The 22433-nt window shown below is 30.8% G+C and overlaps 4 protein-coding genes across 5 annotated transcripts; 1 reads left to right on the top strand and 3 right to left on the bottom strand.

Annotated features, from left to right (window-relative positions):
• Positions 1–88: 88 nt before the first annotated feature.
• On the top strand, positions 89–20753 carry LOC134827502 (phenoloxidase-activating factor 2-like). Of its 2 annotated transcripts, none has more exons than XM_063840175.1 (9): positions 89–204; positions 510–726; positions 781–872; positions 928–1153; positions 1214–1306; positions 1368–1527; positions 2308–2625; positions 20416–20484; positions 20543–20753. In XM_063840175.1, the coding sequence occupies exons 2-9, from the start codon at positions 517–519 to the stop codon at positions 20662–20664; spliced, it is 1290 nt and encodes a 429-aa protein (XP_063696245.1). In that variant the 5' UTR covers positions 89–204; positions 510–516; the 3' UTR covers positions 20665–20753. The 2 variants fall into 2 exon arrangements, with proteins under 2 accessions (XP_063696245.1, XP_063696244.1); XM_063840174.1 differs by lacking the exon at positions 89–204 and adding an exon at positions 322–437.
• Positions 2637–5382, bottom strand: LOC134828050 (nucleolar protein 4-like). The gene is made up of 2 exons (XM_063840999.1): positions 4536–5382; positions 2637–3576 (listed from the first exon to the last, which is right to left on the bottom strand). Exons 1-2 carry the CDS (start codon positions 5067–5069, stop codon positions 2959–2961), a joined length of 1152 nt encoding a protein of 383 aa, XP_063697069.1. The 5' UTR covers positions 5070–5382; the 3' UTR covers positions 2637–2958.
• Positions 14455–17599, bottom strand: LOC134828049 (nucleolar protein 4-like). Its single transcript, XM_063840998.1, is given in 5 exon segments — positions 14455–14463; positions 15302–16117; positions 16181–16344; positions 16375–16633; positions 17459–17599. Coding segments are annotated over 5 exon segments (1389 nt in total).
• Positions 20689–22177, bottom strand: LOC134827504 (polycomb protein EED). Its single transcript, XM_063840178.1, has 2 exons — positions 22045–22177; positions 20689–21986 (listed from the first exon to the last, which is right to left on the bottom strand). The coding sequence occupies exons 1-2, from the start codon at positions 22099–22101 to the stop codon at positions 20790–20792; spliced, it is 1254 nt and encodes a 417-aa protein (XP_063696248.1). The 5' UTR covers positions 22102–22177; the 3' UTR covers positions 20689–20789.
• Between the last annotated feature and the right edge of the window lie 256 nt (positions 22178–22433).

Here is a 22433-nt window from a genome sequence, read left to right as displayed (position 1 = left end):
TAGAACAACACACTGAAGACAACCGGCAAATTTTTACGTGTATGAGAGTCTGTTTACTTTAAACATTTACATTACTGCTTTATTTATTTACTACACACTCCACTAAATACTACTACGAGACGTAGACAGACAACAGGTTAAGAAATCCGATTTGAAGCACGAGCAATTTAGTATTCTTTGAACAGTCGATTTGTTAATAGCTTGGTAAGAGCAAAAAAAATTGTGCCGTGTTTTCTTTGTTTTTTTTTATTTATTTATTTATCATCATTGGGAAACCCGTTTAATAATTTATTATTTATTCCGATCATGTTCATCATAATTGATTTTGGCACAAAATTAATAATATTTATTAAAAAAAAAAATTATGGGTTACCGTTATTCCATGTGTCAAGATCAAATAATTGCAAGTCCCGTAAACAAACTAGTACTGATAATGTGTAAATGATGTCAAATCAACAAGTGATGAGATTAAAAATTACAATTTTACGTTAATTTAAATAACGTTGCAGGTTACAAATGGCACCGAAACTGTTGTTTGTGTTTGTTGTTAATTGTCTTCTATTGCATGCATGTTACGCCGGAGATTCTTACGATGACCTAATCAAAGATATATTTACAAGTTCGACAAATGGACCGATTAACAATAAAAATCAAGGTCAGTCTTTGGACGAATTGATAAATAATCTCGATAAAAATGATAATCAAGGAGCCGTTGCACAACCGATGGTAAGATATTTTCATGAAATTCCAAACTTTACTCTGACAAATTGTCCTTTTTAGTATTGTGACGGCGGTCGCGGCGAATGCGTTCCATATTACTTGTGCGAAAACAATACAGTTGTCACCGATGGCACCGGCATCATTGATATAAGGTTCGAAGTTTTTCGTCATTTACGGAAAAATTTAACTTATTTTCCGAAAAAATAGATTTCAGGAAGACAGTCCTTGCGATTATTTGTCGGTCTGTTGTGGCGCAAGTCATTCTTCGCCAATTCCGGAAAAAGGCACCAACAGTGGAGGCATCTCAAGTGGGACAATTGTTGAAAAACCAATTTTACCGCCACCAAAGAGTCACAATGGATGTGGATATCGCAATAAAGAGGGAGTGGGCTTCAAAATTACCGGTAATACTGACGAATCGGAGTTTGGAGAAGTAAGTTTTTCATTAGCAATTCATTTAAATATTTTATTTAATTGAAAATTTTTTCTTTAGTTCCCTCATATGGTTGCTATTTTGAAGGAAGAGGATGTTTTGGGACAACTTTTGAATATTTATCAATGTGGGGGTTCATTAATTGCGCCAAATGTAAGAATTTTTAAAGCATTAAAATGATTTTTTCCGATTTTTACACTTTTTTGCCTTCTAGGTTGTCCTTACAGCAGCCCATTGTGTCCATACCTATGTTCAAGCGGCAGAAAAACTGAAAATTAGAGCAGGTGAATGGGATACACAAACTAAAAATGAGCTTTTCCCGCATCAGGATCGAAATGTCTTGGGAGTTGTCTGTCACAAAGATTATTATAAAGGTAAAAAAATCATTTTAATTTAATTCGCTCAGGTTTTTTTTTCCAAATTCATTGAAATTATGGCGAATAAATTTAATATTTTCATTTTTTGTCCTATAAGGATTTTCATAAGGGGGGGAAATATTTCATGAAATATTTTTGAATTTTTTTTTATTGTAATTTTTTAATTTTTAAGACGTTAAACGTTGATTCTTAACATTTATTTAATTTTACTTTAAATTATTTCCAAATTTGAAGTCAAAAGTGAAGAAAAATCAAACAAAATCTTACAAAATAAAAATTTTTGAAAAAAATTAATTTAGGTCACGTGACTTCAAATTTTTGAAATGTAAAAATTCAATTGGAAACGTCTGATTAAAGCCAATTTCTTTTGTTTTTTGTATGATTTTAACGTAAACAGTAATTTTTCAATTAAAAAATTCAAAAAAATGACAAAAATATTTAAATTTTTAATTTAATTTTTATTTTTCCCCTTGAATTTTTTCGACAAAGTCGGAGGGGGTGGGGAGAAAAAAATTGACATACTAAATTTACTCGCCTGATGAGGACAAAATAAGTTTTCGCAAAAAATGATTAAAATTGATACAATTTAATTGAAAATATTTTGGATTTATTTAAAAATTTAATTAAAGTTTTGTTCAAAACTTATCAAAAATTAATTGATTTTTTACTAAAAATGTACCAATTTCGACAATTTTTTTCCCTGTACAGAACAACGTAACGTAAAAAAAATCAGAAAAATCAATTTAAAAAATTTTAACTTGAAATCGATTTTTCCAGGTGGACTATTTAACGACATTGCTCTTCTGTTCATCGAGCCAGTGGATTTGACGCAAGACAATATTGGAGTAATGTGTTTGCCACCGCCAGGATACGATTTCACGCATCATCGATGCTTCGCGTCCGGTTGGGGTAAGGATAGTTACGGCAAGGAAGGCAAATACCAGGTGATACTCAAAAAAATTGAACTTCCAATTGTTCCTCATCATGCGTGTCAAGACGCTTTGAGAAAAACTCGACTAGGACCGCGATTCCAGCTTCACAATAGTTTTGTTTGTGCTGGCGGCGAACCGGGCAAAGACACGTGCAAAGGCGATGGTAAGAAAAAAACATTTTTTTTTATTTATATATTTAATCTTTTAATTATATTCTTATTAAATATTAATTATTTATGTGTTCAGCAATAATCTGTCTATAAATGCATCACTTGTGCATGCAAATTCGTGACTTACTATCTACTCCATATTTTTTTCAGTTAACATTTCAAGCTTATAATATTCCTGTATAATAGTACATTTTTTTACTATCGACAAGCATTTATCGATAATTTTTTTATTCAAATTTATTCAAACACAAATAATTCGAGCACAATAACGATAACATCACTTTTTTCTCGTGAATTATGCTCAAAATCTATTTTTTCTCAAATATTTACTGTTGTTGCAAAAGTTGATCCAACTCGTCTGCAGACCTCAACAGAAACGCAGCACTTTCTCTGTATCCCGTAATTAATTGTTTAACCGCCAAAATTTCCGATTGGCTTAACTTATGCGGGAACACTGGACGCTTAAGCGACAAATCTGTCGGAGTATTAGTTGGATTTGCGAAAATATTGTGATAATTCTTAGGAGTCGAGGGAGCCGCTTCCTTTGCGGAATCTCGTGAAGTTTCATTTTTAATCGTATAATTGACGGGCGACGTCGAAATCATTCGGGGAATTTGCGAGGAAGTTGTACTGCTTGATGACGGCTGTTGAACCTTCATTGAGTGCGAGGACAAATTTTGTGCCGCATTATTTTGATTATTGTTTGCGTTACCATTTGAAATCGGCGAAATTCGCGCGATATTTGCGGGAGTTGGAATCGTTACAGTATCTGGCTCAATTTGAGAGTGATTGGAAACCAAGGAAACGGTATTTGGATCAGTGCCATGTCCGATGGGTTCTAAACCAACACGCATTCGTTTGACATTGAGACTTTCGTTTTCGCACGCTATCGCCAAAATTTGCTCCGCTTGTACGGATGTCAAGTGTGCCGGTGTGGGACGGGTCTGTAATTAAAGAAAAATAATAAATACCTATTATAATTTTTAAACTGTTAGGAAGTCATAATAATTTTGAAAAAAAAAAATAATTAAAATTTAAGTGAAAATTTAAAAAAATAGGTGTTCCGAAATTGAAAATTTACTCTTTTAAATTTTTAAGTTAAAAAATAAGAAATTTCACAAAAAAAATAATTGTGAAAAATAATAATAATTTCCGCTCCAAATTTTTTTCGAAGTTTTTGTCCCAAAATTTTTTTTCAAAATGGGGGGGACAAGTTTTGAAATACTTTTTCATACAAAATGAAAAAATTTAAACAATTTTTGGCCATTAATCAATATTTTAGTTGTTTTTGTGGTATCTACATTGAGATGTTTTAATTTTAAATTGATCTGAAGTTAAAATTTTAAACAAAAAAATTTCACAAATATAACTGTCAAAAAGTTTTGAAAAATATTTTTTTTGAAAAAATTTTTAAGGAAGAAAATTCATGTTAAATTTCGTTTTTAAATACAAAAATTCTTGAAAATTTAAAATTTTTTTGAAAATTTCTTTAAAAAGTACGGAAAAAGATCAAAAAATCGTCAACTTAGATGAAATTTTTAATTTTTTTTGCCCCATTTTATTATCGGCTTTTTGAAAAGGGGAATTATTTGGGGCATAGGATTTCATTTTTTTTTTGATAATAAGACATCCTATATTGAAATTTTTATCCCGTGACCAAAAAAATTAAAATAATTTTTATTTTAATTTTAGTATACTTTTTCTTTAATTTTGAAAAATAAATTTGGTAACAATTACTAATATTAATTCTATAAAAAAAATTCCAAATGTTGAAAGATAACAAACAAAAAATTTAAAAAATATTTTTTTCGATTGAAAATTTGATAATTTTTTATAAAATGTAATTTCTGAAATATTTTTATAAATTTCCCTTGCGTTAATAAAAAAAAATCTAAATTCTTACCGTATTTTCCCATCCATCACGTGTCCGCTTATTACGACGACACGATTTCAAGTACGTCCGAATGCGTTTCCGTGCTCGTTCCGAAAACTCTGGAAACTGCCGAGTACACGAGTCAATAATCGCTTGCACTTTTTCTTTCGGCTGTTTCGAAATCGGAATCATACGATCGAGATTCTCATCGACAAACAGTCGCACAAACATATTAAACGCCTTCAACCGTTCCGGATCTTGTGGACTTTGTTCCATCTTATCTTCGGACTCGTCTTCCGAATCATCCTCATCCTTTTGACCGCTCGAATTATTTTCGTCTGGCGTATCAGCTTTCCGTGATTCAGCGTCATTCGAGCCCTGAAACTGTTCGTTCGCTTTGGACTTTTCACTACCGGTGGAAATCGCCAACGCATTTTGGTATTGCGACCACAAAGCACTCATCGTGGCAAAATCCGGACCATCGGTGCCATTTTGAACGGCTGCCGAGTTCTGATAATTCCATGCAAGCAACATCAACTTGAGTTTTTCCGTGTCTTTGAGCATGTTGCCGTACGGATCGACGAGCGAATTGGGTTCCGGTTGTTCCGTCGCATCGGCAGGACTGGCGTTCGCAGCTATGGATTCCTGTAGAATGCAAGAAGAGTAGAATTAAAATGTGATTTTGGGACAAAAGAAGGGAGAATGACAATGGAGACAGTCGGTGACGAGCACGTATTAGACAGAGTCTATAGTTTATCTCGTTCTTGTTGTATTTTTACAAACAGAAACTTTTATCTATTTGTCTGTATTTCCCTTTTCCCTCATTTTGATGTTAACAAAAAAATGTGGGGCTTTTACTTAACTCTAAGCCATTGTACACACCGATACACTACTTGTCTTTGGATGATATGATGGTACTTTGTTCTAGATAAAAACGTCTAATGTGTGTGCACGACGTCGACGGCGTATGAAGTTGAAAGGAAACACACATGTGATGGTTTTTACATTGCAATGGGCCGTCGTCTACGGGGTTAGTGTCTGTTTTTCTGATATATATTTTTCTATATTTACGCATTATACACCCATTTCAGTTGCAAAAAAAAAGTGGTGGTGTGGTACATGCGGTACCTACAAAGGAAAGGCTAAGTTATAAGCTTTCATTTCATTTTTTTTTTTGTTATATTTCTTGTTGTTGTAAGCCCATGGTGGATGATGATACAATGTGGATTCCGTAAATGTGTGGGATAAAGAAAAAATAAGAGGAAGGTAGTTTTGACTTTTCCTTTTTTTTGCAATTCTATTTTTTTTTTGCTGCCACACCACACACCGCTCCGCTAAAACACACATTCACTTCCATTGCATTACATTCATCATGAGACGAGGACGATGTCGACGACGACGACGACGATGATGATGATAGTCTAACACTGGGAACATGGAATGGGGTTTTTTGGTGGATTTCATGTGCACACCACACACAATAATATTTAGAGGAGTGCCAAATACTACTGCTGTGTGCCACATTATTCTATGATGATGATGATGGGTTTTTCTTTTTTTTTTCTCTCTACATTTTTAAACGCAAACACACATCAAGCAGACAAAGCGTGAGACAGAAGGAGTGTATGGGGTATCGTAATAACAATAAGGCAAATGATAATGTTTGAATCGCGCTTAAGGGTGTAGAAATGTGTTGTTGTTGCCTCAAAACTATTCATCTATTTCTGAATTTGGAACACATCACTTGTGTACGAAATATGTGTGGCATCCCACTGTGACTGTGACTTTACAAGCCCTTTTTCTTTGAAGAGTGGCTTTTGTTTTTTTTTTATTTAGTTTGGTATAAAGTCACATAATTAATAACCGAAACTATTTGTTATGGTATTTTATGAAATTAATTCATTAGCGATTTTTTTTTTTTTGAGAATTTTTTTTTATATATTTTAAGATCTTTAGAACGCTTAAGTTAACCTACTTAGTAAAGATTAAAGATGACCAATTTGGTGTCGAAAATTTTTTTTACCATAATTAAGGCAAATAAATTTAATTATTGTGCCATCAGGATTTTATTATTGGGAGGAAATTGTATTTAATTTTTATCATGTTATTTTTAACGGTTTTGATCTTTGTTCAACGAATTTTTACATTTTTTTATTTTATTTAATTTGTTTTTATTTTTTGAACATAAAATCTTTAATTTTTTGCGTGTTTCACAAAATTTCACATGGAAATGGAGAAAAATTTGGTCATTATCTGCCAAAATGAAAATATTTTTGCAAAAAAATCAATTTAGGTCACGTGACTTTGATAAATATTTTCGAAAATGTCTCAAAAAATAAATTTCAGTCAATTACAGTTCGTTTTTTCTGTATAACTTAAATGTAAACTGGAATTTTTTAAGGTTTTCCAATCAAAAAATACAAAAAAAAACCCTTCTTTCTAATTTTTTTCTAAATAAAAGAAAAAATCATTAGGAATATTTTTAAAAAATATCTAAAACTCTCATTTAATAAACATTTTATAAAAATTAAATATTAAGTTTTCGTAAGCTAAGAAAAAAAATATTTTTTAATTCATATTAAAGACTTAACGATCGTTCCTTTGTTTACTTCCTCATATTTGAGCTAAAGTTCAATGTTGTGTCAATTTCCAAATATAAGTCGAAACATTTTATTTTCTAAAAATAAACACTTTTTCATTATTTTTGAATTTTTGAAGAGCATTTTAAAACCACCCTATTCACACTATTTTTTTTAGTCTAAAAGTGTAGCCAAATTATTATTAAAGTAATCCCATAACAACCACAAACAATTTTAAATAAACAACAAAGACAGATTTAAATCACGTTGCGATCATAAATTCATCCCTCGTACTTCAACACTTAAAATTTTTCAAGTTCATCAAACGGCAATAAACCACAATTTAAGTTTCTTTTATTCACAAAACTTTCTCACTTGAATATTTATTTATAATGAGCACAAATGGACCATGAATAAAGAATTTTTGATTCCCATTGTTGGTTGAGGAAAAAGCCACAAATATTGAGGAAATCCGTTAATTGTAACACTAACCTGTCCAATAAATGTAACACATTTTCGTTTTGCAGCAAGTGGCATGACTTCCATTATTTATTTTTTTTTATAGTTTTTATTTAGATTTTATTTTTTTATTTTTATGATCACTTAATTAATTTTTCAGATCATTCTTATCTCATGTGTGTTTTTTCTTGATTGAACCGCTCGAGAAGAATATCAGTATTTGACTGACCAAAACAACAGCATGCACTCAAGTATTAAATATATATCTACGAAAAAGGAAAAACATTTACTTTGATACCGAACCATCACGTCTATGTCTATATTTGTATAACGTTGGGAACACACACAGCGACTCGCACACACACAGTTCATGCTTTTATTTCCTTTCCTTCTACATTTTTTTTCGTCGTTGTTGGAGTATACCCTTGTTTAATATCACACATACATATCTCACTCTGCGAGGCAGGCATGATATGAAAAACCCTACGCCAAAGAAGATTTTTCTCTGCGCTACATGTGTGTGTGTGCGAAAACTAAAAACGGAACGAATACTCACACCACCGCGCGCGCCAGACCCTATGAAACATGAAATCGTGGTCCTTTTTATTCCATCATATTCTCATTCATCTCACCCATCGTCAACCCTCTTCCCACACACGCAGAGCGCGCAGCAGAGCACATGCATCGGTACCTTATTCGTGTGCTCCTTTTTGTGTTCATCTTCTATTTTTCTCCATTTACACAGTGTTCCTCCGTATCACTCAATACGCTCAGTACTACTTACATATTATTATTACGACACATATCACACAACACACCGTCACCCCATGTCCGACACGGAGAATTTTTATCGCAACAAAATTATTTCTTCTTGGCGGAAAATTTCTTAAAACAATTTTAATTCATATTTCACACTTTTTGTCCATTTGCAAAGTCAAAAACAATTTAATAGGACAAAGTAAAAAAAAATCCTGTCCAAAATTATATAAGTTACAGGTTTTTTGGTTTCATAATTTTTCAAAAGCGATTTAGAAAAAAAAATGGTACTTATTTAATTATTTTACTATGTTTCCCATTCCCTACCTTTTTTTCGAAAAAAATCCAAGGGGAAACATAAAATGGAATTTTTTTTAACAAATTTTTGGTACTTTTTGATTGAAATACGATAAAAATAGCCAGTTTACATTAAAATTATATTAGAAATTAATTAAACTGGCTTGAATAACAAATTTTCTATTGAAATTTAGATAGAAAAATTTTTTGGTTACGTGACCAAATTAAACTTTTTTCTAGAAAATTTCTATTTTGGCAAATTTTAATTCAATATTCTTTAAAATTTGACATAAAATGTGAAAAGCGAATGAAAATATCGAAAACTAAAATTAACGTTGGTTTTTAATATTTAATTATTTTTATTATGTTATTTTCATATTGGAACTGAAAAGTATAGAAAAGTCAATTAAAATCTCTTAAAATAAAAATTTTTGAAAAAAAATTATTTCGGATCATTCGACTTAATTTTTTTTTCTAAATTTCAATAGATAATGTCTTATTAAAGCAAATTTACCTACTAATTAATTTTGTGTAATTTAATTTCGAACTGAATTCTTCATGATTTTTTATTCAAAAAATGCCCAAAAAAATTTTTTTTTTATTTTTTTTGACAAAATCGGAAGGGGTGACAAAAAATAAACAGTTGATTTTTTTGAGCAAGAAACAAAAATTTTCAAAATTAAATTAAAATCTGCAAGTATTAAAAAATTTTCATAACTTAAAACATTTTGAATTAATATGGCCTTTGCATCACAATTAAACAAGATAAAATTGAAAAATTGAACTGAAGTTCTTTTTTTCGATCTGATTTAATTTTGATTCAAATCAATTTTTATATCTAAAATCAAATCATTGACTGATAAAAAAGTGTATCGCAAAAAATTTTTCCGTGTCTTATGATGCCGCCGTCGCTTATCTTCTTCAGGCACAGTTATAATACCCAACTGTATGCCACTAAAACGTCTACTACTACTACCCATCTACCTCTTCCGATTCCACACTGCTTAACTGTTTTTTTTTGCGTTGCTTGTCTCTTCCTTTCTTGCCGCTTGCAAAAATCCGCATATATGCGAAAAATAAATGTATAACAAGGCAACCAAAGTGAGACTACCCGCCCGCTATGCGAATGTTTGTTAGATCCCGAATCTAGTATCTGTTTGCCTCTTTATGTATCTGCTATATTTATAATAAATAGACTTGTGCCGTCCGCGTATGCCATGCGAGATTATACACGAGGCACACGAACGGCACGAAAAAAAAAGAAACTAGAGGATAGAAAGATGAACACAAAAACAGAAAAAATTCTTTTAATGCGAGGGAGTTGCACGATGGGTGGTGGTAGTGGGTGCATGTGAACGAATCCCATATAAAAATAGTTCTTTTTTGGCTCATGTACTCTTCTTGTCCGTGTCTGTTTGCGTTTTGTCCTTATGTGACGTACAACGAGACGGAGAGACACACACACGTCGTGACATGGATATGGAGATATAATAAATGGACATCATGTGTAGAATTAAAGGGAAAAAGAAAACAAGGTTGAGTGTATGTACTACGGATGGCATGCACTTAATTTTTTCCTTTTTCACATTTTTTTTTGTTTGTTTGTGTCCCGTTCATGGAATGTTACAATGGATAGATGATGATCACGATACCAAAATTACGGATAGTTGTCTGCCAGATACGCTTGATGAAATCCTTCAAAAGCCATAGAAATGTTCAAAAACTTCATTTGCATCTCCCTCCTCGACTTGCCGTATAATTAAAGTGCGTCTCAAAGTGGGGACCTTGAACATCTCCGGTGCTTCGTGCAACCCTAATGCCATCGTAACGACACACGTAAAGCATGTTCGACTCATGTGTCTGCCAAAGGAGGAAATATTTTCTAAGAAAGTGAACACAAGACAAGAATGTGGGTGGTGGGTTGCCTCAAGTTCCAAACAACAACCATCAATAAATGGGGTCCTGTTGTAAGTATTTATACAACACGCATCTCTCGAGCAAGCGAAACCCCTCACATGTGACTAAACTAAGATGAAAAAGGTGATGGATACATGTATGGATGTATTAATTCTTTTTTCTTTTGCTTGCTGAGGGCGACAATTCCATGGTTTAATTCATCTTGTGCGATAGAGCGACTGATATGAGACAAACATGACGAAACAAAAGGTATGGAAGAGGGGTACGACAACAACAACAAAAGAGAGAAAAATATCGATAATATCAGTAGAAAACCTCGACAAAAGAAAAGACGCGGCGACATACTCTTTTTGTGTCAAGAAAATGCGTCGAGCTTGACTCAAATTTCGTCTTCTTTGCTTTCTTTGAAAATTTTCGTCGAAAATTTATTTGAGATTAAATTGTTTTATTTTTAAAGTTAATATTTTGTTGCGATGTTCTCTAATACTTATTTTTTTTCGGCTGATTTGATTTTTAGTAGCGGTAATTTCTTTCAACTTCCTTTTTGGATTAAAGCAGAATTAAGTGATTATCAGTCGATATTAAAGTGCGACTGATTTTCTTTTATACCAAAATGACATAGGTTGCTTAAAAAGAAACCCAATATTTTTTTCGGAAATCTTTTAAAAAAAATAAGAACGAGAGCAACATTCCAATTTCCATTCCGATTTTGCTCGAGATGTACTTTAAAAAAACATTTTCAATTTTTTTATGACTTTGATTTTTTTATTTGAAGAAATGATTCAGAAGAAAAATTATCATTTATTGTAATTTTACTGATTTGTTTAGAAAAATTAGGTAAATTTCCTTAATTTCTTTAAATAAATAATTTAGAATTTAAAAAAAAATTTTAAGCAGTTTTTTTTTAATTCAAAAATTTATTTTTTTAAAAATTTATTTATTTATTTATTATTTTTTTTTTTTTTTGTTAAATTTGGACATTATAAATTAAAACCTTGGATCGTTGATGCTTATAAAAATATTATTTACTAAAAATTATTTCTAGTTTCTTAAAATTTTTATCTAAAAAAAATGCAAAAATTAATTATTCTGCGTGATTTTTGAAAAAAAAAAATAACTTTTATTTAAAATAAACACAAATTCACAAAACTTTTTTTTAATTTTTATGATTTATAAACTTTAATTGTCTTTAATTATGTTAATTTTGGCCGCTCCAAATGAAAATAAATAGTTTTGTCCAAAATTTTTGAAATAAAAATGGGCAATAAAAATAAAAATTTTGAAATACTTATTTTCATACAAAATGCCAAATTTTTTAAAAATTTTTGATCGTTTATCAATATTTTTGTTGTTTTGAGTTCTTTACATTGATATTTGTGTATTAAAAGTTGATTTAAAAATATTTTAATTAAAATTGAAAAAAAATAATATTTTAAAAATAACCGTCAAATTTTTTTTTTTTAAAAAAAAATCAATAATTTTCATGAAAATTATTTTTTAAAGAAAATTTTATGAAAGAAAATTTTATGTCGAAATATGATTTTGAATACAAAAGTTAATAAAAAATGAAAAATTTTCTTAGAAATTTCTTGAAAAATTATGAAAATACACCAAAAATTGGTAATTTTTGATGAAATTTTAAACTTTTTTTTTTATTTTGCCCCATTGGATTTTCGAATTAAAAATGGGGCATTGGACATGTGTTGAAATTCATTTGGAGCGGCCTTATTAATGAAAAAATTTGGATATGACATTTTCACAACTTTTTTTTGAAAGTTCAGTAAAAATTGCTACAATAAAAATCGATAATTTTTCAATAATTTAAGATATTTTGCTCCAATCGTTTTTTGGATTCATGAAACAAAACCATTGTTACCGATTTTAGTTTATTTTTGAGCAATCATAAAGTTGTTATTTTTTTTTTTTTTCAATTTTTATTTATCGCATCTTTTTGCGATTTCTTGAAAAGTATGTTAATTATACGAAGATCCAAAAGTGATTTTTGTCCAAAGCCTCCCTGTCATCTCTTATCTCCCCTTTCCGATCCGATCCTATGTGGCCATTTAATCCCAAGAAAATTAGTATCAACCACGTCTTATTGAACGAAGAACAATCACAACATTTTTTTTTGTTTTCAATCAATATGCAGAACTTGCATATGCGATGTGTGCAAAAGATAATAACAATAATCATCAAGTGGTCAGTCACTCACATCCCTTTTGTTAGTACCCCAGTGTTTTACATTCCTTTTTTTCCTTGTTTTTGTATTGACAAGTCATCAATGAATTGCTTTGTTATCGAAAAGTAACCGTAATGTAAAAAGGGCGCACATTTGCATGAAAGTGAACGAAAAAAAAGGGATTAAAATCAATAAGCAAAGTTGTGCGTGAGTTTGCACCCTTTGCCGGTCGGTCGTCAAAAACTATGATGATATCCAACGACAAAAGACAAAAGGGCATGAAACCCATCCCGAAAAAATATGTAATAAAAATATTGACGCAAATTTTCGAGGAGAAAAGTTTCATTGAAACAGACAGACCCAAAATAATCTCTTTTAGACTCACCCTTCGCCATTTACTCGTGCCGCGTGTATTTGGCCAAGGAAGAAACAAACTTCTTGATATCGTACCGTCTAATATTTCTTTAACACGTAAACTTGCATTCAAACACGTTCTTTTTTCCCCGAAAAAGAAAAACTGTCACAAAACGATCTCCTTGTCAAGACGATGTTACGCAAAAAAAGGATGGTATGCTCGGAACATATTAGTGAAATGGGGAAAATGAAAGAGTGACACAATGTGACATAACACGATTTCGCTTAGGAAAATTGTATTTAATCATATCAATACTGTCTTTCATGCCGGAAAATCTTTTTTAATAAACAAAGAAAACAAACTTTTCCTAACAATTGAAGTAGGAGTGATTCCATACAATTTTTTTTCCAAACGCTCAATTCATTAAACATCAATTTATACAAACATGAAAATCTTCACAGAACTATCGCATCGCACACACACAAACACACTCATATGTGTTCAACCACCCTCCTCTATTCAACATAGGTACCTATTTATCTGCTTTAAGTATCGTTTTATTGTCGCACCTAAAATATTACTCGACAAATCATTTCTTGCCAAGAGTCTGTGTGTATTTCTATAAAACTGAAAATGCAAAATGGGACACCTGTTGCTGCGCTCATCGTACAAGTTTCGTAATAAACGTAACATTTATGTTGATTAGCATGAAATTTATGAAGATGATATTTGATAAACAGTAGATCAAAGGATAATTTTGTTACCCACAATGTAAAAATAAACTACGGTTCGGACCGTGAGACTTGGGACAACGATTATTTTTGCTTTTTCGAATGATTTTTCATGGCGTATCAAAAAACAAAAAATATATATGTTACATATATGTTACATAGCCCGTTTGTGTACCGAATCAATGTTAAGTTCATGAGAAAAATTTAAAAAAAATTAAAAAAACAAAAATTTGGAAAAAATTTTTTTTTTTCGAAAAAATTTCTCGGCTATGAAAATAAGGATACCTTTTTGCCCAAAAAAATGTAATTTTTACTATCATTTAGAACCTATCCGCCTTTGATTCAGACAATTTTTCAACGTTTTCTCGATAGGGTATCACAGAATGGGCCATTTTATGCACCGAAAACAAAGTACAATATGGAACATATACCTACTACAAAAAGTTTTAAAATTGAAAAATGTGATTTATTTAAAAAATTATTTTCTAAAAATGATATTTTTAGCTTTCTTTTATTAAGGCCGTTCCAAATTTTTTCCGATGTTTTTGTCCCAAACCATTTATTTCAAAATGGGGGGGGGGGGGGGCAAAATAAAAAAAAAAGTTTTGAAATACTGTTTCATACAAAATGACAAAATTTTAACAAATTTTGATCTTTCATGAATATTTTAGATTTTTTATGGTATCTACATTGAGATTTGATGATTTAAGATTGATTCGAAAGTATTTGAAGTTAAAAATTTTAACAAAAAAATTTCTTAAAAATAATTGTCAAAAAATTTTGAAAAGTAATTTTTTGAAAAAAAAATTAAAGAAAAAAATTCATGTTAAAATACTATTTTCAGCCCAAAAAAAAAAATAAAAATTGAAAATATTTTAAAATTTTTTTGAAAATTCCTTGAAAAAGTAAGGAAAAGGACCAAAAAATGGTCAATTTTGATGAAATTTTTAACTTTTTTTTATTTTGTTTTATTGGATTTTCGGCTTTTAAAATGGGGCAGGGGACAAAAACATAGAAAAAAATTTGGAGCGGCCTAAATTGTCCAAAAGTTATTAAAATTTAAAAAAAATAATCATAAATCTTTAAAAATTTCTAACTGGAAAAAATGTTAACGATTTTATGTGAAAAAAAATTCGATTTTTATTCAACAATAATTTTTTTCTCTTTCGTAAATTTATTGAAAAGTACTGAAATTTACCAAAGAAAAAAAATTAAATTTATTATGTTAATAAAAATTGTTTTTTTCATAATTTTTGTATTTTTTTTCATCACTGTCGTTAATATGAGACTCTATTTTTAAGTTTTGCTTTAAAAATTCAAAAACAAACATAAAAACGTAATTTTTTGAGTCAATTGCGAACATAAAAAATTCGTATAGCTTTTCTTTTATGAAATTTCATTTTTCAAAAAAGTCATTTTTATAAACGTAACTTCTTGTCATGAAAAATCAACGAAAACAGATAAAATAAACGATTTTTCCCGTCTCGCTTCTTTTTTTATGATACTTGAAAAAAAACACTTACCAAATTAAGGGCGTCGTCATCTTCCAGACCCATACTTCGAGTCATACTCAGGTACGTCGATGTCATTTGTTTAATCGCTTCACCTTCATCTTCCTTGGATTTTGTATTACTTCCGGAAAATTTGGTCTCAGGAGTGCTGGTAACTGGCAGTTGCGCGAAATTTCTTTCTTTTTTATTGGGCGAACCACTCCAAAGATTCGGAACTTTTAGCTCATTGTACTTTATTGGTGTCTCTGATATCGTCGATGGTGTCACTGAAGAGTCTTTAATCTCATAATTATTCAACTGATTTGTTATTTTCGGTAATTTATCGGAAAAATTCTTTATGTAATCCTGTTTTTGTAAAGTTGCTGCATTTGCTGAAGACGTCAAATTAAAATTATGGTAAAAGAGCGTCAATAGTTGGTAGTAACTCAGTGTTTCGGTGATATTTAAAGGTGCACTTTTGGCAGAGGTGTCTCCATATTTGTTGTTGTTGTTATTCTCATAGGGCTTAAATAATGTTCGATTAGGTTGATTGTTGATGTCACCGGCAGATAAGTTCCCGACAAAAGCCAAATTACGTTTTTCCTCCGATTCCCAATCACTTTTGATGTTGTAATCTAATCCAATATTCCTTTCATGTTTCATCGGGAGAGTCGTGTCCGATAAATTACTTGTTAAATAACGATTATCGTAATAATTTGATGCATTTGCCATGGTGACGTGCTTCTGGCCGGCACCGCTCTCGTTAATTTGTTGTTTCTTGCATTGTGTGCATAGCGATAAAAATTTACTCACTGCCTCCCTCGGTAAAAAAGCATACGTCTCGGTAATCTATGGCAGCAAGGGAGACGCGTTATCGCAAAAATCAAATAACAACAATTTTAATTGACTTACAGTTCGATAAGTACGTTTTTGTCCAGCATGACGCCCACACCGTTTAGATCCCAACGCCACGTGAATGTGATAAATTATATCGAAAAAGTGCTCGACGACGGCCACTTGTTTGTACGTTTGGGTGCCGCTGTCCTATTTAACGAGAGAAATTCGGAATTAATTCACTTATCTCCTAAAATGAAAGAAATTCAAACTTACTGCAACTTGCAACACGTACAAAGGAGTTACTTCAGCTTTGGACAAATTGTCCTTATCGAATGTGGCATTCACAAAATTTTCCGGTCTTGTTGTTGTGAAACCCTTTGTTTTGACCCAAAATCGGAACTTTGAGCTATCGGGACGATTTGATTCCTTTCCGTTGAGTGCATTGATGATCCGATTGAGTTTTTTAATTGTAATAGTTTTCGTTTTTGCTGCATCGCCATACGTTTGTAACACCCACGGATAATATTCCTAAAAATAAAACAAGTGAAAAATTAATTAATTTAACTTAAAGGACAAACAAAAATTTAAAAATTATTAATTAAAAATTAATTATTTAAAAATTAATCCTGTTTTATGGAAATTTTTCAATAAGTAAAAAATTGTTCAATTTTGAGCAAAAATTACGGAACTGAAAAACACGTCTCGCGAGCCAAATTCTCGTTCCCAAAAAATTCAAAATTTTCAAAAATTCAACTTTTTATTGATTTGTGAACATTTTCGAAGTGAAATTATAAAAACTCTGAGAATAACTTTTAAGATTTTAAGAGTTTTGTAAAAATCATCGGATTTTTGATAAGGCGACAAAATACGTTGTTTTTTCCGGAGATTTCTTTTCATTTAGTTCAAAGTTCGAAATTTTTTCTTTTAAGTTATTTTTTATGATTTTTGAACTTTTTTTAAAGAATTTTTCAAATTTTCATAATTTTTTAATGATTTTATAAAATTTGAGAAATTATGATTCTGTATTTAAAGCCTGAATTTAGGCAAAAGGTATACAAATTATGAAAATCCTTTAGAAGTCAGTTTTGGGGTAAAAATTTACTTATTTTCCTAATTTTCAGTGAAAAATTTTTAAACCATCTTCTTTTACCCTTGATCTTAATTTAATGCAAAAATATGCAAAATACTTAAAAATTCTATTAAAAATTGAACTTTTTCAACATTTCCAATTATTTTCGTTACTTGTATATCAAATTAACTTTTTCAAATTTATTAAAAAAAAAAAAAACAAAAACTAACATCAAACATCTTTTGTCGCTGTTCAATCTTGGATCTCTTCTTTTCATGACAAACCCTCGGACTGTTTTCCTCATTTGAGGAATTCAAATTTCCACTTCGTCGTCGTTTATTTTCCGAATTTGTGTCACTTCCTGTTTTAATTGACTCCACATTGGAATCGCCATCTATTTCACTATTTTCCACAATTTGTGGCATAAATCCCTCATCACTTTTATATTCGTTTTCCTCGACATTGTAAACTTTTTTAATTTTTATTTTTGTCAAATCATTTTCGAAATGCACTGAATAATTTTTCTGTGGAACTAACGATTTTTCATTCACTGATTTCATTTTTTTTTTACAAAGAAAGTCTCACACCTTTGACGCTCCACACCTAACTGACTCGCATCCCAATGTACTATTTTAAAAACGGTCAAGATCAAGATGCTTGACCAGAGGAAATTTTTTTCTCGTTTGCATACGAAATTAAAGCGGAGAGAAGAGTTGATCGAGAAACCAGATTCGTATAAGAAAAAAAGTGATCGTGCAAAGAAAATAAAAAGGGGACGGAGAGCATAGCGGTCCTTATTGCTGTCTTACTTACTCTTATGCCAGATAGGAGTATGAAAGGATTTTCTTCAAAGACACAGAAGGGCCCGTTGAATTTTTGTGTGTTTTGTAAAGTCAAAGGACAGCCCATGTGAATTAAAAGAATTTGCGTGACAAACGGGTAATTGTCTGAGACGCTTATGTAATTGGTTGAACGTAACGTCAACAAAAGGGTTGCGAGTTTTTTTTTTACTTGGCGATGTAAATTGGATTGTTATTTGGTGGATGATTAGAAGGACATTCCGCCAAAATTTTATATTTTTGGTAAAATTTTAGAAAATGAATAATTTTAAATATTTACATTAATTTGCCGTGATGTAAAAAGTGGAAAAATATCTAATAAATAAAAATTTACAAATTTCTGCAAAAAAACAAATTTTAAGAAAAAACTTGAACACAAAAAATTCAATTCTTGAGAAAAATCTGGAATTTAATATTAAGGCTATAATAATATTTATTCTTGAATATTAAGAGCATTCTTGACAAATTTTTACAAAAAAAATCTCGTCAACATTTTGCATTTCCGTTTTTTTATGTTTTCTGATTGTTTACTATTTTTGTTTTTACTATTTTTTTTCTAAGGCGAATAAATTTAATATTTTCATTTTTTGTCCTATGATGATTTTAATGAGGCAGGAATTAAAAAAATAAATATTTTTGAATTTTTTGTTTGTAATTTTTCGACGTTTTAAAAGTCTAGGGTAATATTATTTTTGAATTTGAACATAAAAATGAAGAAAAATCAAACAAAATATCCCAAAATAAAAATTTTTGAAAAACATTATTTTGAGCACGTAACCCAAAAAAATGTTCTTCTACATTTCAATAGCAAACGTCTTGTTAAAGCGACTTAATTTTTTTTTGTATGATTTTATCGTAAACAGTAATTTTTCCATTAAAAAATTCCAAAAAAATGTCAAAAATATTTCCATTTTTAAATTAATTCAAAATCGGGAGATAAATTAAATTTATTCGCCTAATATTTAAAAATGTGTTAATTTTTATTATTATTTATTTTTGTTTTTTAGTCTCAAAAAATATGAAAAAATGTACAAGTGAGGTAATATATTACAAAAATTTGTATAAGCTTAAAAAGTGATTAATAAGTGATTCGTCATTAAAATATTCTGAACGCTCAAGAATCTTCTTTTGAAGAAAAATGCAAATCCTTATATCTTTTGGTAAAACAAGAGCAAAATGATCCATACTTACGTAAAATGTCTTAAAATCTTTCTTACACCCTTAGAAAAACTGTAACGTAAAAAGACAAAAAGCATTTATCACGTCCACAAAATTTTCACTCTTTTTATTCAACTTTTTTTCTTATAAATAAAACTCGTTTGATCGAGTTAAACAGCGAAGGGATGTTCTTTTGGTCCATTTATTGAATCAGTTAAACGTCCTGTGTTCCATGGGAACAAAATCCAGTTATAATTTCTTCATAAATCTACTGATTCTGCATGTTGGACTTGTTTCTTAATATATTTCAATTTTTTTTATCTTAAAAAAATATTTTCTGAATTCATTATACACGTATGGACTTGAACTGTCCAGTATCTAAGCATCCTCATTATCATCTTAAATTTTGGTTTCTCACACACACACATCGCAGTTTTGTATGCAGGACTTCCCCCTTTTATTAAATTTTTTAATGTTAAATGTCAAAGTTTACGCATATATTTTACGTTATACACGATGTGTTTGCAGCACAATGAGATGAATCAGTTAAATTTCTCGTTTTTTGTTATTTATTTTTTGAGAAAAGATAGATTATCATGCATTTCGGTAGATGACCACACAGAATCTTTTCTCATGTATGATGTGTTACTGGATAGTTCTTTTTAGAGGACGAAGGGAATTAAAATTCTTATTATTTCTTGTGTAAAAATTAAAGATGCGTTACATTTTTAATTTTTTATTGAACGGAAGATTAGTTTTTTAAACACTCCAAATTAAAACCAAATTAGAATTAAAATTAATAATAATAAAATTTAAAAAAAATTAATGAAGCAAAAGAAACTCGACGCTGAAAAAAATTAAATAAAAATCTATTAAGGTCCTATTGAGGATGTCCCATTTTAAAAGTCGAAAATTTAATCAAAAATTACTTTTTATAGTTTTTCAAGAAACTTTCAAAAATTTTTTTAAAATTTTTAATTTTTACTAACTTTTGTTTCGAAAATCATTTTTTATCATAAATTTTCTTCTCTAAAAATATTTTTTTATAAAATTATTGAATTTATTTTAAATCAGAAAAAAAAAATCAAATAAGATAGTTAAAAAAAATTGAAAATATTATTTAACGCTCAAAAATTGTCAAAATTTTGGCATTTTGTATGAAATAGTATTTTTTTGCCAAATGTAATTTTTTCACATTTTTTGAATATATGAAGTTGAAGTTTTTTGTATTTTTTTATTTTCAGGTGGATCTCCATTAATTTGCCCAATTCCTGGAACAGACCGTTATTTCCAAGCTGGAATCGTTGCTTGGGGTGAGTTATTGTAAAATTTTTACATGCCACAAATTTTATTGACATTTTTCTTCATCAGGTATTGGTTGTGGCGAACACGGAGTACCCGGAGTCTACGCATCATTGTCCGTTTTGCGAGATTGGGTCGATGAACAAATGCACGCAAATGGATTGAACACTCATTCTTATACTTATCAATAATTTTTTTTTTATTTTTAAATAAAATAATTTTATCTTTTAATTCTTTTATTATTCTGTTTAATTAAAAAATAAAATTACAAGAAAAAAGACTTACTTGCTATTTTAAATAAATTAAATCCTAAATTTTAGAGACGATCATAACGCCAAATAGTTCCGTCCTCACAAACAAACACCAAAATTGATCCGTCTTTCGAGAACGTCGTTTGTCTCACCGCAGTTTTGCACTGTGGATGTATTAAACAACAGCTTTTCACATTTCTCGGATCATCCGAAGCGTCCATATCCCAAACAAAAACATGTCCCACGGTATTTCCCAAGGCCAGATATTTCTGCCAGTAGTCGAGGGAAAAGCGAATAAACCAAATTTCGCATTCCTTCAGTCCAAACTTGTGAATTACCGTGGCATCTGTCTCTCCGGGCTTGAGTTTTACGTCTTCGAGACGTCCCGGTTTCCAGCAAACAATAACATTTTCGCAAGATTTGGAGAAAATTAACTCCCCGAACCAACGGACACAATCTATGTAGTTGCCGTGGATATCTCTGGTGGAATATTCGGGAAAATGCTCTTTTACGGTGTCAAAAACGCGCGAACTTTTCTTAATGTCAAACACGTAGCTCCGCTCGATGCCCGATTTCATTTCGGGCTTTTCTAAATTCCAAATTTTCAAACTGTGATCCATGCCTGAGGAAATTATTTTGTTTCCGAGGATGTCAAAGTCCGCACTCAGCACTTCATCTCGATGTCCTTCGACGCCGCCCAGAATTGCGATACAAACGTCTGTTTGGACATTCCACAAGCGCAATGAGTGATCCTTGCTGGCCGAAAGTAGGATATTCGGTTGTTTCGGATGGAATTTCAACTCGTTAATGGCGTGTCCGTGTCCGATGAAGCTTCGAAAACAAACCATTTCCTTGGGATTAAAGACCCGAATGACTCCACGAAAGCCGCCAGCTGCCAATAACACTCGACTCATCACCGGATCATAAGACCACGCACACGTGTAAAAGAGCTCTTCGTGGTCCGGATCAGCATAGCACTGCAGAATTTTGATAGAACCATCACTGGGACACTCGTACACGCTCAACCGATTACTTCCTACTGTCGCGAAAATTGGTCCGTGATCCTTGCTCACTACATGGCAAAATTGCGTGCCGAAGAGGGGACATCCGTGATCCTCCTTCGCAAAACTGGAGTACTTGAAAAAGGGTTTGGTGTATTTTGAGGCTTTTTTCTTGCCTCTTCTTCGTTTGCGGCCAGAACTATTGGGGGTATTGCTGCGAGACGTTTCGGTAACACCACTTGCAATGCTCGAAGCATCATCCTGCAACAAAGAGCGGCAATTAAAAATGGGCCTCAGGTGAGTTTAGGGAAATACTTACGTGTTCATTCGAGTAATCCGAATCGGAGAGGTCATTTGTGGCAATTGCTGGTTTCATTTTAATTGTAAATTTCGAGATATTTAATTTAAAAAAATAAAAAAAACAACTTGAGCGGGCTGAATTTTGTTAAGTCACGAACCTCATTTGGTATCGTCCATTAATGACGTCGGGTTAAACAAGGGGTTTTTAACCCCCACCTATTCTAAAAATAGGTATTATGAACACTTGTGGTAAACTTAGGATAAAAATTCTCTGAATATAAAAATAAAACCTCTAAATTTATAGAAAAACTTTTGTGTCACATTTTTTTTTAATTCAGTTGATATTGTAGATCAAAATAAAAAAAATTAACTTCTTTTTTATGTAATTCTGCTGATATGAAAAAATAT

The sequence above is a fragment of the Culicoides brevitarsis genome, chromosome 1 (assembly GCF_036172545.1).
Source record: "Culicoides brevitarsis isolate CSIRO-B50_1 chromosome 1, AGI_CSIRO_Cbre_v1, whole genome shotgun sequence".
NCBI classification, from domain to species: domain Eukaryota; kingdom Metazoa; phylum Arthropoda; class Insecta; order Diptera; family Ceratopogonidae; genus Culicoides; species Culicoides brevitarsis.
Note: the sequence above shows the minus strand (reverse complement) of the source record. Positions and strands in the feature narration are given on the sequence as shown.